Here is a 15034-nt window from a genome sequence, read left to right on the forward strand (position 1 = left end):
GTAAATCTCTAAACCTCTTTGTGCCCAATTCTTTAGTCAGGAGAGTGTAACTGAGACTACTATTGAAAGATAAAAGCACCTGCCTTTTTGCTCAGAGAGTGCTTGGATAAGTACTTGTTGTAACTCTTTCTCAAAGTGTTCAGTAATTAGGAAAATATGTAAAGCTTTAGTGAGTTATTATGCTAACATTCTTTTGTAGCTCATTAAATATTATCATTCGAGGTATTGTAATGGTATTTTGTTTACTGCTCAATTAAGTTGAAAAATTGATACAACAAATGTTTCTGAATACATTATTGTTTTTATGCAACAAAACAGCAATTTTAGTACATTTGATGCAATAGAATGGAACGCAATTTTGCACACAGAAAAGAAGCCCATTCCACTTGTTCCTTAGTAACATTCTCCAAAATAAATAACCACTGCAAAGGTTAAAGCAAGGTCACAAGACTTTGCATACCTATGCATGACTGATTAGAGTGTGAGTGTGTGTATAAAGAGATAGATAGAGAGAGAGCTGAATATGCCTATTTGTGATGCTGTTTAGATTAGAGTGACTCTGTTATTGTGCGGCCTTGAGGAGCCCTGGACTGCTGATAGCAGCTGTCATGCATCACCGATTCTGTGTTTCTGTTGACTCTCAGAGGACTTTATTGCTCTATCTCAAGTGAAACCGAATAAATCAGCTCCCTATAAGTTGAATTATGAATTTCACACAAATCTCTGCTCATAGTATCCAAACAAAATGATGAAAGCATTTCAAGCATGCATTTTAATCTTATGCCACTGGAATTTTTGTTCAAAAGTGTGGTCTTGTCGGTTATCCTTTAACCAGACCCCGCTGGGCTTTTGTTATCTAACCACCATTTGGTCTCGGAGTGGGAAATACCAGGTGAAGAGAGCTAAATCATTAAACAAACTCGTTTCCATGCCAAGGTTAAGCTCACTCAAAAATCAGCAAAGTTTAGCCAATCCCTGAGACTTTTTCCAGCATAAGTCCACCTTCCTCACTGTTGCCATTATAAAGCCTTCATTGTGCTGAGAGCCTTTCCTTAGTGAATGGAACCTGCATATACACAGCATATTCTTCCAGCCTAAGTGATCAGAATGGCAGCTCTGGGGTTAGAGATACTAGGCGTCACCCTAGCTGTGTTAGGTTGGATTGTGGGTATTGTGTCTTGCGCTTTACCCATGTGGAGTGTCACGGCTTTCATCGGGGTGAACATTGTAACAGCGCAGACCATATGGGAGGGAATCTGGATGAGCTGTGTGGTGCAAAGCACTGGCCAGATGCAGTGTAAAGTCTACGACTCCATGCTGGCTCTCAGCTCAGACCTGCAGGCTGCCCGGGCATTGTGTGTGATTGCCATTGTGATGGGAGTACTGGCACTCCTGCTCTCTATTTTGGGGGCCAAGTGCACTAAATGCCTAGAAGAGGAGCGTGCCAAAGCCAGAGTTATGATCTCTGCTGGAGTCACCTTCATCTGCGCTGCGGTCATGCACTTGATCCCTGTGTGTTGGTCTGCTCACAGTATCATCAGAGCCTTCTACAACCCCATTATCATTGAGGCACAAAAAAGGGAGATAGGTGCATCTCTTTACCTGGGATGGGCGTCTAGTGCCCTTCTGCTCCTTGGCGGGGGCATTCTCTGCTGCAGCTGTCCCCCACGGGAGGAGAATAGGTACGGTCCACCTAGCAGGATGGTTTACTCTGCTGCACGTTCTGTACCGACCAGTGGCTTTGACAAACGAGATTATGTGTGAACAAACATACTCTTTTTGAACAGAGAAAGTGAAGACGCAGCACAAGACAATGTGTTTTTCTGTACAGTGAGTTCTGTTGTTTTGCCATTCAGATGTATTTCCTAATTTTGCTGTGCTCTCATTTGTTTGGTGGTTACCCAGTTTATTCGACCAGTTTTGAAGCATTATAAGTATTACATTATTACTAATGAGCACATCTATAAATATATTTATAATGATGTTGTAATTAATATTGTGTTATTATTAATAATTAAAAATTATCTTCAGTGTTTCAATATATTTTTGCAACCATTTCAGTACATGCGTTTACATGATGTATGAGTTCATGTTCTATTAAGATTTATATTCTAAGTGTGCCACTCTCTGGTGTCTGCTGCAGGGTATTTTTTTTTTATTAACCATTACAAAAATAACCATAAAAATAGTTGTTAAACAAAACAAATCAGTTTTTATCTATATTACATGTTTTTTCTGATTCAATCTAAAATGCACTGAACAAATTACTGTGCCATCTTTGTTGAGTTGTCTATGAAACACAATGAACAACAGCCAGTTAAAGAACCTTTCATTGCCTCAATAATGAGGTGATGAGTTGAATTGGCTGTCACTACCTAGTTATTCACCTGTTTTCAAGATCTGTTCGCTCTCTGCACAAGAATCTTGCCTTTGTCAGGGCCCTAATCTAACTGTTCAAGCGAGTCCCAGACAATGGGCCTGTTTCAGGGATGAAGATGAGGCACTGGGTCATGGAATGTAACAAAAACACAACAGTATCTCTTTGTGCTTTGTACCTTAAAAATGGACCTTTGAGAACATCCATGCAGCTTAAAGTTCAAGGATTATAACATTGAAAGTCTACAGTTGAGTATTATGCAATCCATAAAGTATAAGACAGACCTTCCTGTTGACATGTCCATACATTTACTTGTTTGTTGAAGCAAATTTTTGTTTTAAATCAATCATCATAAGGCAGCAACTGCATGAAAGCAAGCAGAGATGTTCAGCATCCACATTCGTTCCCTATTTTCCACTATATTGGGCGTCAGCCATTTTGTAGTGCTGTCCAAATTATAAGGGAACCATTTTATTCCCTATAATGTTCACTCTTTTACACTCAAAATGCACTCTGACTTATGGTGTGCAGAGTGACAAGTGCTGTAACGCATTTAAAAAAATATCTGCCTCTATATTTCACACTGACAGTTTTTCACTTGATAATAACTGGCTATTTTGCCATTATTTTTCTTGACTAATTTACTGAGGTTATGTATTATTGTTATTGGAGGAAATATTATTTTGTGGATAATTTAAATATTTGGTTATTACCTGTAGGTAACATATTTGTCTAATCATTGAATGCTGTTATATTTTTATGGTCTGATGTTCTCTGATCATTTGCTATACATCTCTCGTTTTAAGATACTATAAATTAAATGATTTTTTTATGTGTTGATCCTGTGTGTTGTTGTTTTTCAATGAACTTATATTTATCCTAAACATGACGAACAGAACAAAAATTTTAAGTCCTCTGTGGTGCACAATAGTTAAGTCAATGTCTAAAAATGTGTAAAAATTAAAAGATAGATGCACCTTTTGGAGTTGCGTAATGGACCACAAAACCAGTCATAAGGGTAAATTTTTTAAATTTTTGAGATTTATACATCATCTGAAAGCTGAATAAATAAGCTCGGATGGTTAGAATAGGACAATATTTGGCTGAGATACAACTATTTAAAATCAAAAAATCTAAATATTGAGAAAATCACCTTTAAAGTAGTCCAAATGAAGTCCTTAGCAATGCATATCCACTCACAAAAATAAATTTTTGATATATTTACAGTAGGAAATATCTTCATGGAACATGATCTTTACTTAATATCCTAATGATTTTTGGCCTAAAAGAAAAATCGATAATTTTGACCCATTCAGTGTATTGTTGGCTATTGCTATAAATATACCCGTGTGACTTATGACTGGTTTTGTGTTCCAGGGTCACATATGGCATTTATTATAAGGAATGTTGAATGAGGGAATGAGAACAAGCTATTGTCAAGATGTTTAGGTGTTGTTAAAACAAAACACCAGATTTAGAAATAGAATATCATCCAAGTGAATTGATCTTGGAATGATTGTAGGTGCTTATTTCCTGAAATTGTCATGCACAGCAGTCTGTGAAAAACAAAATAACTAACAAACAAACCAATCACATACAGTGAGCTGCACTTCTGTGGATGAAAATGCCTTGTTAATGAGAGAAGTCTGAAAGGACCAGACAGGCTAAAGCAACATTAACAGAAATAACACAAGTTATACAGAAGAAAAAGCTGATTTTTTTTTCTGCCAATTTCCAGCCATTGGCCTCATTTACATACATCACTGGAGAATCAGAGGAAGTTGGTAGATGTGCATGCTTTCCTGCATGAGTTAATGTCTAGAAATCATCTTACGATCTTTTTGAAAATATCGGAGCCAGTGGGTGAGGTGGGGTCTCATGGCCGTGACAGTGACCAATGTGCTTCAAAACAACTGAGATACCACTGCTTATCACATCTGAAACGTGGAAAGGGTTTCTTGCCAAGTCAAGTCAAGTCATCTTCATTTGTATAGCTCTTTTTACAATACAGATTGTTTCAAAGCAGCTTCACAGTGATAATAGGAAAATTAATGGACAGAGATTATTTTGGCCTTACAGCAGCTCTAGGAAAAAGTTATCAAGCTAAAGTAAGTTTTTGATTGAATCACTTCTGTTGTAATAATTAACAATTGTTAATTATTATTTAAAGGGGAGCGCTTAAATGACATCTTTTTAACTGAAAACAGAAGACTTTTTATGCATTCTTGCCATTCATTTACTTGTTTAGTCTATAGGTATGCGCGTTTGAATGTGTATATGTGCGCAGACGCTTAGTCTTTTTTACTTTTTTGCTCACTGAATCTTCATGGTCATTGTTATTTTGGCAAGTTTTTTTTTTTTTTTTGCATGTGCAGTCAAAAAAATCTGCAGTAACTTGTGATGTTTGTCATGGGCCAGAATTTAAAGAATCTTTCAGTGTCTTGTTGAATCCATTCCAAGACAAATCAGGCTGATTTGGGGACAAAGGGTGGCTCCACCCCTTATCAGAAAGCTGTGCTTAATAAAGCGCCCATTGAGTGTAGGCCATCTGACTCAATAACACCAGTACATTGAACAACCTCAAGAATGTAAGGAATGAGGGCAATGCTTGGACACTGATAATTTGAATAGAATTTTGTTTTTCTTATTCAAGGGTAATTTCTAAAACTTCTTTTGAAAAACATTATCTTGCTCCCCTTTAAAAACACCCTACACAAGCTATTTCACTCTGTTCAAATGCTGAGAACACAGAGAAGCAGAAATACAGAAAGGGGGCATGCTATAGTGAAACCATGTTACCAATATTTAATAAAATGTAACCCAGTTTAACACAGCTGAGAATGTCTTTTAGTGTTTCCTGGCAGCATTATGCAAACCTATAGCTCTCTGTTGGTTTAGCAAGAGATCACACCTTTAAAACATTGATAGTTACACAGATTACAGAAACATAAATGCAGACCTTGCTGGTGTTCTACATCTTCAATCCACAGAAAACACTCTGCACTGAAAAAAGGTGTGTTGGATTTACAGGATTTGATCGTGTCCATAAGTTCCACATAAATCAATTAAGTTAAACATAATTTGTTCACATAATTTCAACATCATGAAGTCCTTTTTAAATTACCCAATTAAGGAGTCTCAAAGTTATTTAAATTTGTGTCACATGACTGAATTATAAGATTATAGAAGTGCAAGTATGGTTCCCTAACAGGATTAATTAATTCAGTTTCTTATATTTTGTGTGACAGAATTAAACTATTATCTAGCAATAGCACATATTAGCATGCTAAATTCTAAGCATGAAATGCTTTTTGGGGAAAAGCAATAATGTGTCCAGACCACAGCCTAAGCAAATGGTCCACTCATCTCCTCAATGGTAACCCAGTGTAATTTAAATGGTTCTAATAATTCCAACATAATTGAACATTCAGCACTATTAAACACTATCAAGTCTCCCCCTTTTCTAATCTTAAATAAAACAACACTTAATTTCAACATTTTTACTCTCCTCATTAAGTCCCAAGAAAAACTACAGTTTAGCAAAAAATGGTTCACATTCACCCTAAATAATTTAATCGGTAATACTTTAGAATAATGGTCCGTCATTAATAAGTATAAGTATTAATAATAGTCTCGCCTTTAAAAGGAAAATGTTTGGGCATTAGCCTATTGTATACATTTCATGGAGCCAATATAGGAGTGATATGGGCTTGAGATATGGGCCCTATGTGAAACTAACCCATGCAGAAGGCTTCTCCCATGCCTCTTAATGTTAATACCTCCTACAAAATTTAATCTGTGCATAGTTATAAATGCATTTGAAACAAAATAATAATAATAGTAAATGTAAACATACCCAGCAGAGAAGTGATATGAACATTACCTAAATACACATTTAAGCACATAAATATTAATATTTGCAATAGATCAGACTTAATAACAGCTTCTTTATTTAAAAAAAAAAAAAAAAAAATCGTCATGCAAAATAAATATGTATTTTTTCAGCACTGCAAGGTTTTTATTTGCATTATAAACTCACAAAACCCCTCATGCTGGGTCCTGCTACATTATACATTTTCCATAATGGTGTTCTCTCCATATTTACAGTATGTTTCTTTGCCATCTTTAGCCACTGTCAACAACACGCTGTAACACACTACTGCTAAATGTTTACTCTTTGAATTCTTGCACTGCGTTCAAATGTGTTCCAGTTTTTTCACTAGTTTTGACATTATTGTTGTGTGTCGTGTTAAGATTTATGCAAAAGACAATTTGAAATCCAATGTGAGCAGCCAGAGCGTGATCAGATTTCATGTGTTTTTTGCTGTCCAAACTTGAAACTGGACTGCATCCTATTCTAGATAAAATCTGGATAATAATAAATTTATTTCTAAACATAGCCTACATTCAGATTTTTAATCCCCGTATCCGCTTACATATATTTATATATAATCTATTTTTAATCTCTATAATACAAATGTATAATTCAGATTTTGATCTCCATATCCATTTACATATATTATATATATCTTCCAAGGGGTTTTTTCCCTCCTAGGACTTTTTTCCCAGTGTTAACACGCTGGGTTTTTCTCCTAGGGGTTTTTTTCCACCCCTGGGAGTCAGCCGACATTGGCTTAATGTAGCACCATCTTGTATATGTTACATATTACCACGCTTGCTTGTACATCTTATTTTTAACCACTTCTCTTTTTTTTTCTGTGCTTCTAATATGTAAAGCTGCTTTGAAACAATTACCAATTGTAAAAAGCGCTATATAAATAAATTTGACTTGACTTGACTTGACTTGACCTACAAGTCAATACCATTATGACTAAAAGTTTACTAAGAAGTATTTCCTACTCAAGCAAGGCAGTCAAGCCTATCCAATAAGAGCAGACTAGGAGTGGCCTTGCCCAATGGATGGATTATGGGTGTTGAAGTTTTCCTACCTTTTTGGCAAAAGGGAAAACAAACACTTTTTCTCTGTTAGTCAGGTAGCACTGATTTCAAGATTTTATTAAAAGGTTTTATTGAAAGAGAATTTTGCCAGCGGTGAATTTCCCCTCTAAGGAGCTTAACTTGATAAAGAGTCTGTATGTAGACGAAGACCTAACAGCCACACACACAATAATTTCTGAAAAGTAGGTAATTCAGCATACTGAATTATCAGTTGAAGGCTTTATTTCAGTAACTGGGTATTAAAGTGTAAGGTTTCACCGCACTCAAAGTCCGACAAAACCATTTGGCTTGTTTGTAGATGTAGTGACTGGACCAGCAAAGAGAGAAAAAGATTTTTGTTTCTTTTGAATGCATATACATACACACACACACACACACACACACGCACACACATATATATATATATATCAATATATGTTCTATATATATATATATATTCAAAGTTTCTTTGCCATTTTTTTCTTAACTTTTTTATGGGAATGGTGATACTTTTTTCAGAATTATTTGATGAATAGAAAGTTAAAAGAAGAGCATTTATCAAATTTATTTATCAAGTTCATTAAAGCATTTATTAAATAGAAATCTTTTGTAACATTATAAATGTCTTCACTGTCACTTTTGATCAATTCAATGCATTTTTGATGAATAAAAGTATTACTTTTTTCTCACTTTTAAAACATAGTCTTACCACAAATGTATGAATGTTATCATTGTTTCCACAAAAATGTTAAGCAGCAAAACATGTTTTCAAAACTGATAATAATAATAATAATAATAATAATAATAATAATAAATGTTTCTTGAGCAGCAATCAGCTTATTAGAGTGATTTCTGAAGGAACATTGAAAATTCAGCTTCACAGAAATAAATTACATTTTAAAATTCAAATAGGAAACAGTTATTTTAATTTGTAATAATATTTTGCAATATTACTGTTTTTACTGTATTTTTGATTAAATAAATGCAGCCTTGACCAGAAGAGACATCTTTCAAAAACATTAAAAAAATTGTAATGTTTCCAAACTTTTGACAGGTATAAAAGTCTTCAAGAATTGTGGAGCGAGCCATCCTTTTTCCCCCAAAAAAACCAAACCTTAATGCGGTAACACTTTAGAATAATGTTCCATCATTAATGAGTAACTAGGATCAAATGAGTAATGCAATATTAACATTTTAGTAACTAATATTAACTAACAAGAAACTACGAATTAGTAAGTAATAGTGCTCAGTTGAATGAGGTAGTTCACTATTAGCTAATCAGTTACTACCTTTATTTGCATATAATTAAAGTGAAGATCATGGCAAAACACTAGTAATGACTCAAGTGTTACTACATCCTTCTAAAGGAATAACTAATAATTTGGAACTGTATTCTAAAGTGAAGATCAAAGAAACCCATTAATAATGACTGAAGTGTTACCAAATCCATCAGAAGCAATTACTATGACAATAGCTTTTCATAAATGACAACAATCTAAAACTAATTTGTGTTTGAGTCAATAATGAGGTCTTTGCTGGCATTACAGAAAAAAATGCTCATCCATTCAAAAGAATACCTTAAAATGTTTATTTTGTCTTAACCTTTATAAAAACAAATTCCATTGTGGAATGTGCACAAGCATTTGCAGTCTCTAGTGATAGGCATTGGCAGTCTCCATTATGTTTTGTTCTTATTTCCCAATACAGTTTTAGTTCTAAACTGTATTGGGCTAAGCCCTTCCTCTGTCTAACTCATCCTAACAGACTCCTCCTCTCTACCTGATCTGGGGTATAAAGGACACTTGTTTTGTCACAGATGCGCTCCATTTGCTCTGAGGCATTGACTCAAATTTGGTTTATATCTGCTCCGGTTATTTTACCAGCAACTCTGGCATTGCACGTAGCTGTCACTGATCTTTTCAGAAGTCATGTCTTTAGGGCTGGAGCTCATAGGTATTGTGTCATGTGTGCTGGGCTGGCTCTTGGCCATCGTGGCTTGTGCTCTTCCCATGTGGAGGGTCACAGCCTTCATCGGCTCCAACATCGTGACGGCTCAGATCATCTGGGATGGTCTGTGGATGTCCTGTGTGGTTCAGAGTACCGGACAGATGCAGTGTAAAGTCTATGACTCCATGCTGGCCCTCTCTCAGGACCTCCAGGCAGCTCGAGCCCTGACTGTGATATCCATCCTTCTGACCGTCCTGGCTGTATTGGTGTCAATCGGAGGAGCCAAGTGCACTAACTGCATTGAGGATGAGTCGTCCAAAGCTAAAGTTATGATCTTTGGAGGGGTGCTCTTCATTGTGGCTGGGCTTATGCAGCTAATTCCTGTCTCCTGGTCTGCCAACAGTATCATCAGGGACTTCTACAACCCTTTGCTGCCAGATGCCCAGAGACGGGAGCTGGGAGCGGCGCTTTACATCGGCTGGGCAGCAGCTGCACTCTTGATTATGGGGGGCTCCTTGCTCTGTTGCTCCTGTCCACCACAGGAGAAAAAATATAGCCAGTCTAGAATGCCGTATCCTGCGTCTCGCTCAACAGGTGGGGGAGGGTATGACAGAAGAGACTATGTGTGAAATAAACAAAGGAGAACTCCGAATTCAGTGTTGCAGAGGTCAATATATGGACATCATTTTCTGGAAAAAAGTGGAAATATGCAACACATACTCCATCATGGAGGAACGTGTCCGATGAAGTTGTTTGATGTTTTTGGTCTCTATATCAGTGCAGTGTTGGCTGTTCAGAAAATAAAAAGTCACGCACTGACCATGTGAAAATGACCTTTCGTAATTGCTATGGAAATGTTAACTAGAACTGTTACTCAACTGCCTGAGGTGTAAAAAGCTGACGTTATATTTATTGGCCATTTCTTTTTTAGTTTTTTAGGACTAGTTGCACTAAGATTTTTGGCACAGACAAGTTGACTGTGTGTTTACTATGTTGGAGAATTTAAAATTGTCATTGTCCTGTTTCCTCAACTAGACACAGGTAAATTTCCAATGTATTCACTTTATATGATTCGAATTGTAATGTGCATTTCTTTGTTATTTATACAATATTTTTCATCTAGCTGTAGAAATGAAATTTGAGAAGGACATACATTATTCACATGCATTATTGTTTCATAAACACTTGCTGCCACTTAAAATTGTATTCTAATAATTAAAACAACTAAACTGAACTAAAAACTGTCCCTTGGATCATTTAAGAGGGCTATTGTGTTCCAAAATTGTGGGAGGGGTGTAACGGGTGGAAGTTTGACTACTTTATAGTGAGAATTGAGGCAGAAAGGACAACTGAGGATCTGAGCAGAGTCAACTACCATCCGTAGTTTGTAATCTGTGTAGGCCATTGCTGATCAATAACATATTGTACGTTTCTGTTCCAGTACAACAATAAATGAATACATCAACCCATGATGAATTTTGTATATAGTATGGATGCTTGAAATCATCTCAGTATCTGTTCCTTTATAGTCATGATGACTATGCGCTAGAGAAAACCTGAAACTCAAGCCACAGGGCCATGTTACCTCCAGTTAGCAACAATGCCAGATACACACCATGAAATCATCAACAGATCACCTTACTAGTGTAGGTGGCAGATGGTGGCAAGTAAGAGACAGAACACAACGACAACAGTTAAACAAATACACTTGTCAGAGGTTAATTATTTAGCTGAAGTTATCTTCATTATTGAAAAAAAGCTACTAATGCATACAAATTAATACAGAATTCTTAGTCAGAAACAATCTTTATTAATAATCTTGTGCGACGTATTGTAATTAAATTACGTGATGGAGAATTAATTTTAGCAGCTTTCAACTGCGGCGACTTGAAATATTGATCAGGGCCTCATATGGGTGACGCATACCTCAAGCATATCACTTTACCGGGGTATGTCACCTGTTTCTATAAACACAGGATCAATGTCAGCTCAATTAAGGCTAGCATACAGGCTAAATTACCTACATTGATAATATTAGCACCATTAATATGTTTTTTTCCCCGTGATAAAATAATAATTAAAGGTGGCATCGAACGTTTTTTTACAAGATGTAATATAAGTCTAAGGTGTCCCCTGAATGTGTCTGTGAAGTTTCAGCTCAAAATACCCCATAGATTTTTTTTAATTAATTTTTTTAACTGCCTATTTTGGGGTATCATTAACTATGCACCGATTCAGGGCTGCTGGCCCTTTAAATGCTCATGCTCCCCGCCCACGGAGCTCGCGCTTGCCTTGAACAGCATAAACAAAGTTTACACAGCTAATATAACCCTCAAAATGGATCTTAAAGCCCCGGGTATACTTCGGCCGTCCGCGTTCGTGCACCGTCCGCATGACGTAATTTTCGTCATGCGGAGGGCTCGCGGCCGGCCGCACACCCTGGCCGCGTGCAGCCCAAATTTCGAGACCGCGCGGACAGTCCGCGTGCAACAGCGCATGCGCAAGCAGTATAGAAGAGTCCACTAGGTGGCAATACCCACAGTATTGAGCACAGTGTTCAGCCGTCAAAGAAGACCGGTTTAAAAACAACACGCTTGAAAAAACAGAAAAACACGACAATGGACGGCGAACTTGACCAGCGTTTGTGCGAAGAGATTAGAAAGTACCCACATTTGTACAATTCATGTTTTAATGAGTACAAAGACATGTTTAGGGCGGCAAATTCATGGAGGGAGATAAGTAAAAATATGGGAAAGGATGCACTACTTTTCTTCTCCAATCCTGTCCCATTGATGACATGTCTCAGTGCGGCTCTCCGATGTCTGGTAGAGCATAGAAAAAAAAAACTATACTGCGCATGTGTCGAACGCGGTCATCTGCGCGCATCCATGGTGTAGTATACTTTGAAAGTTCCGCGGACGCGACTGCATGCGCGACGCGTCCGGGCGCGGAAAGTGAAGTATACCCGGGGCTTTACAAAGTGTTCGCCATGCAGCATACAGCAAGTACAGTGTTTATTTGGATGTTTACATTTGATTCTGAATGAGTTTGAGGCTATGCTCTGTGGCTAACAGGCTAATGCTACACTGTTGGAGAGATTTATAAAGAATGAAGTTGTGTTTATGAATTATACAGACTGCAAGTGTTTAAAAATGAAAATAGCGACGGCTCTTGTCTCTGTGAATACAGTAAGAAACGATGGTAACTTTAACCACATTTAACAGTACATTAACAACATGCTAACGAAACGTGTTTCGTTATTAAAAAATTAGAAAGACAATTTACAAATATCACTAAAAATATCATGTTATCATGGATCATGTCAGTTATTATTGCTCCATCTGCCATTTTTCGCTATTGTTCTTGCTTGCTTACCTAGTCTGATGATTCAGCTGTGCACATCCAGACGTTAATACTGGCTGCCCTTGTGTAATGCCTTTGAACATGAGCTGGCATATGCAAATATTGGGGGCGTACACCCCGACTGTTACGTAGCAGTCGGTGTTATGTTGAGATTCGCCTGTTCTTCGGAGGTCTTTTAAACAAATGAGATTTATATAAGAAGGAGGAAATAATGGAGTTTGAGACTCACTGTATGTCATTTCCATGTACTGAACTCTTGTTATTTAACTATGCCAAGGAAAATTCAATTTTTAATTCTAGGGCACCTTTAAAATGCTAGTGATGACAGAATTTACTTATTACAGTAGTGTATGTATCAACTATACAAAAGCAAGGGTCCAATTCTTACTATTAACTCACTATTAACTATGGTTTTTGGCTCAATAAACTCCTAATTACTTCTTATTAATAGTTAGTAAGGTAATTGTTAAGTTTAGGTATTGGGTAGAATTAAGGAATGTAGAATATGGTCATGCAGAATAAGGCAATAATATGTGCTTTATAAGTTCTAATAAACACTAAATAACTATTTTCATACCTCCCAGAGGACTAATAAGAACTACTATATACAGGTTCATAATTAACATGAATAACACATAATGTATAATTAATTCTAAAGTAAAGATCATGGAAACCCACTAGTACTGACTCAAGTTTTACCAAAAACTTCATAAGGAATTACTAATAATTTGGAACAGTATTAAAAATGAAAATCATAATAACTCTCTAGTAATGACTGAATTCATTGTAAGTTTTTTATGTTTTTATACGTTTTTGGATAGTAATTCCTTCTGAGGGATTTGGTAATACTTGAGTCATTACTAGTGGGTTACAATGATCTTCACTTTAGAATACTGATCCAAATAATCTTCTTTTAGAAGGATGTATTAGCACTTAAATCATTACTAGTGTTTTACCATGATCTTCATTTTATGGTAACACTTTATTTTAAAGGGATAGTTCACCCAAAAATGAAAATTTGATGTATATCTGCTTACCCCCAGCGCATCCAAGATGTAGGTGTCTTTGTTTCTTCAGTAGAACACAAATGATGATTGATTTTTAACTGCAACCGCTGCCGTCTGTCAGTGGTATAATGCAAGTCAGCGGGAACTTGGACTATAAGAGTAAATAAAACACGACAGACAAATCCAAATTAAACCCTGTGGCTCGTGACGACAGGGTTTAATTTGGACTTGTCTAAGCAAGTTTTATTTACTGTTATTGTAGAAGTTCCCATCCATTAGCATTATTTGACTGACAGACAGCAACGGTTGGAGTTAAAAATCATAATTTGTGTTCTACATCTTGGATGCTCTGGGGGTAAGCAGATAAACATCAAATTTTCATTTTTGGGTGAACTATCCCTTTAAGGTGACGTATGTTACTACATGTAATTAATATAATAACAGTAAAATATGCATAATTACAAGTAACTAACCCTAAACCAAATCTTAACCCTAACCATAACTCTATAGTTTATCTCTATATAATTTTTTTGAGTTATGATGTTCCCAATTTTAAGTAAGCAGAACTATCAAATTTCAAGTTTGTTGTACTCATGCATGTTAATTTCTCCTAACTTGAAGTACTGAGTTGGCTAACTCATACATTTTGATAGCAATTAACATGAAAGATTTAGTTAATTAACTTTTTTTTTTTTATTTTGAGTACTTGCAAAACAAATTAGTTATTTACTTAAATATAAGATATAAGTTAAAGTCAGCATGAAATCAAAATCGACCCTATTTACTTTGTTAATGCGTATTACTAGTCTTGTGGTAAACAATTAATCAGTGCAAGTTAATACACAGAAAAAAATTGTTTATCGCGGTAATCTTTAATCAATAGATAATATTCCATTTCACTTGGAAATACGTCACAACACTGGAGAAAAGTCGTTTGCAACTTCCGGTTCACGATGACTTTAAGAAACTCAAAGTTTAAGTATGATTTTTATTTTTTACTCATACATTTTTATTGATCTTAACTTGAAATATTTGAATACACTAATTTATACATTTAACTTAAAATTATCAGGTTATCTCAATGTAAATATTTTGCTAGCTATAACAAACTAATTCAGAAAATGCCAACTTGATAATTTGCTAACATGTTAAGAATAATATGGTGTAGCACTTACTGAATGAGTACAGCAACTTAAAACGTAACTTACCTGCTCTCAAACCAAGCAGCATGAGCCAAGTGGCACCATGATGACTACATTAACAAAAACTTAAAAGAGTTCATACAACTCAAAACAATGAAACAGTTCAGTTTACTTGAAATATGTCAGTGCTGTGAACTCAAAAGAAAAAGAAAGTGCATTTACAAGGTAAATATGGACTACAGTTATAATAAAAAAGTTTT

General features: G+C 35.9%; 1 protein-coding gene across 1 annotated transcript; it reads left to right on the top strand.

Annotated features, from left to right (window-relative positions):
* Positions 1 to 950: 950 nt before the first annotated feature.
* Positions 951 to 10731, top strand: LOC125249192 (claudin-3-like). The gene is made up of 2 exons (XM_048161426.1): positions 951 to 1588; positions 9239 to 10731. The coding sequence occupies exons 1-2, from the start codon at positions 1108 to 1110 to the stop codon at positions 9889 to 9891; spliced, it is 1134 nt and encodes a 377-aa protein (XP_048017383.1). The 5' UTR covers positions 951 to 1107; the 3' UTR covers positions 9892 to 10731.
* The last annotated feature ends 4303 nt before the right edge of the window (positions 10732 to 15034 follow it).

Source organism: Megalobrama amblycephala, linkage group LG16 (genome assembly GCF_018812025.1).
Source record: "Megalobrama amblycephala isolate DHTTF-2021 linkage group LG16, ASM1881202v1, whole genome shotgun sequence".
In the NCBI taxonomy this organism is placed as follows: domain Eukaryota; kingdom Metazoa; phylum Chordata; class Actinopteri; order Cypriniformes; family Xenocyprididae; genus Megalobrama; species Megalobrama amblycephala.

Bases quoted from the DNA above. Each gene is read 5' to 3' on its own strand.
- LOC125249192 (XM_048161426.1), top strand. From the start codon at position 1,108: ATGGCAGCTCTGGGGTTAGAGATACTAGGCGTCACCCTAGCTGTGTTA. The intron at 1,589-9,238 runs GTGCATCTCTTT...TGATCTTTTCAG, and splicing joins GGCACAAAAAAGGGAGATAG to AAGTCATGTCTTTAGGGCTG.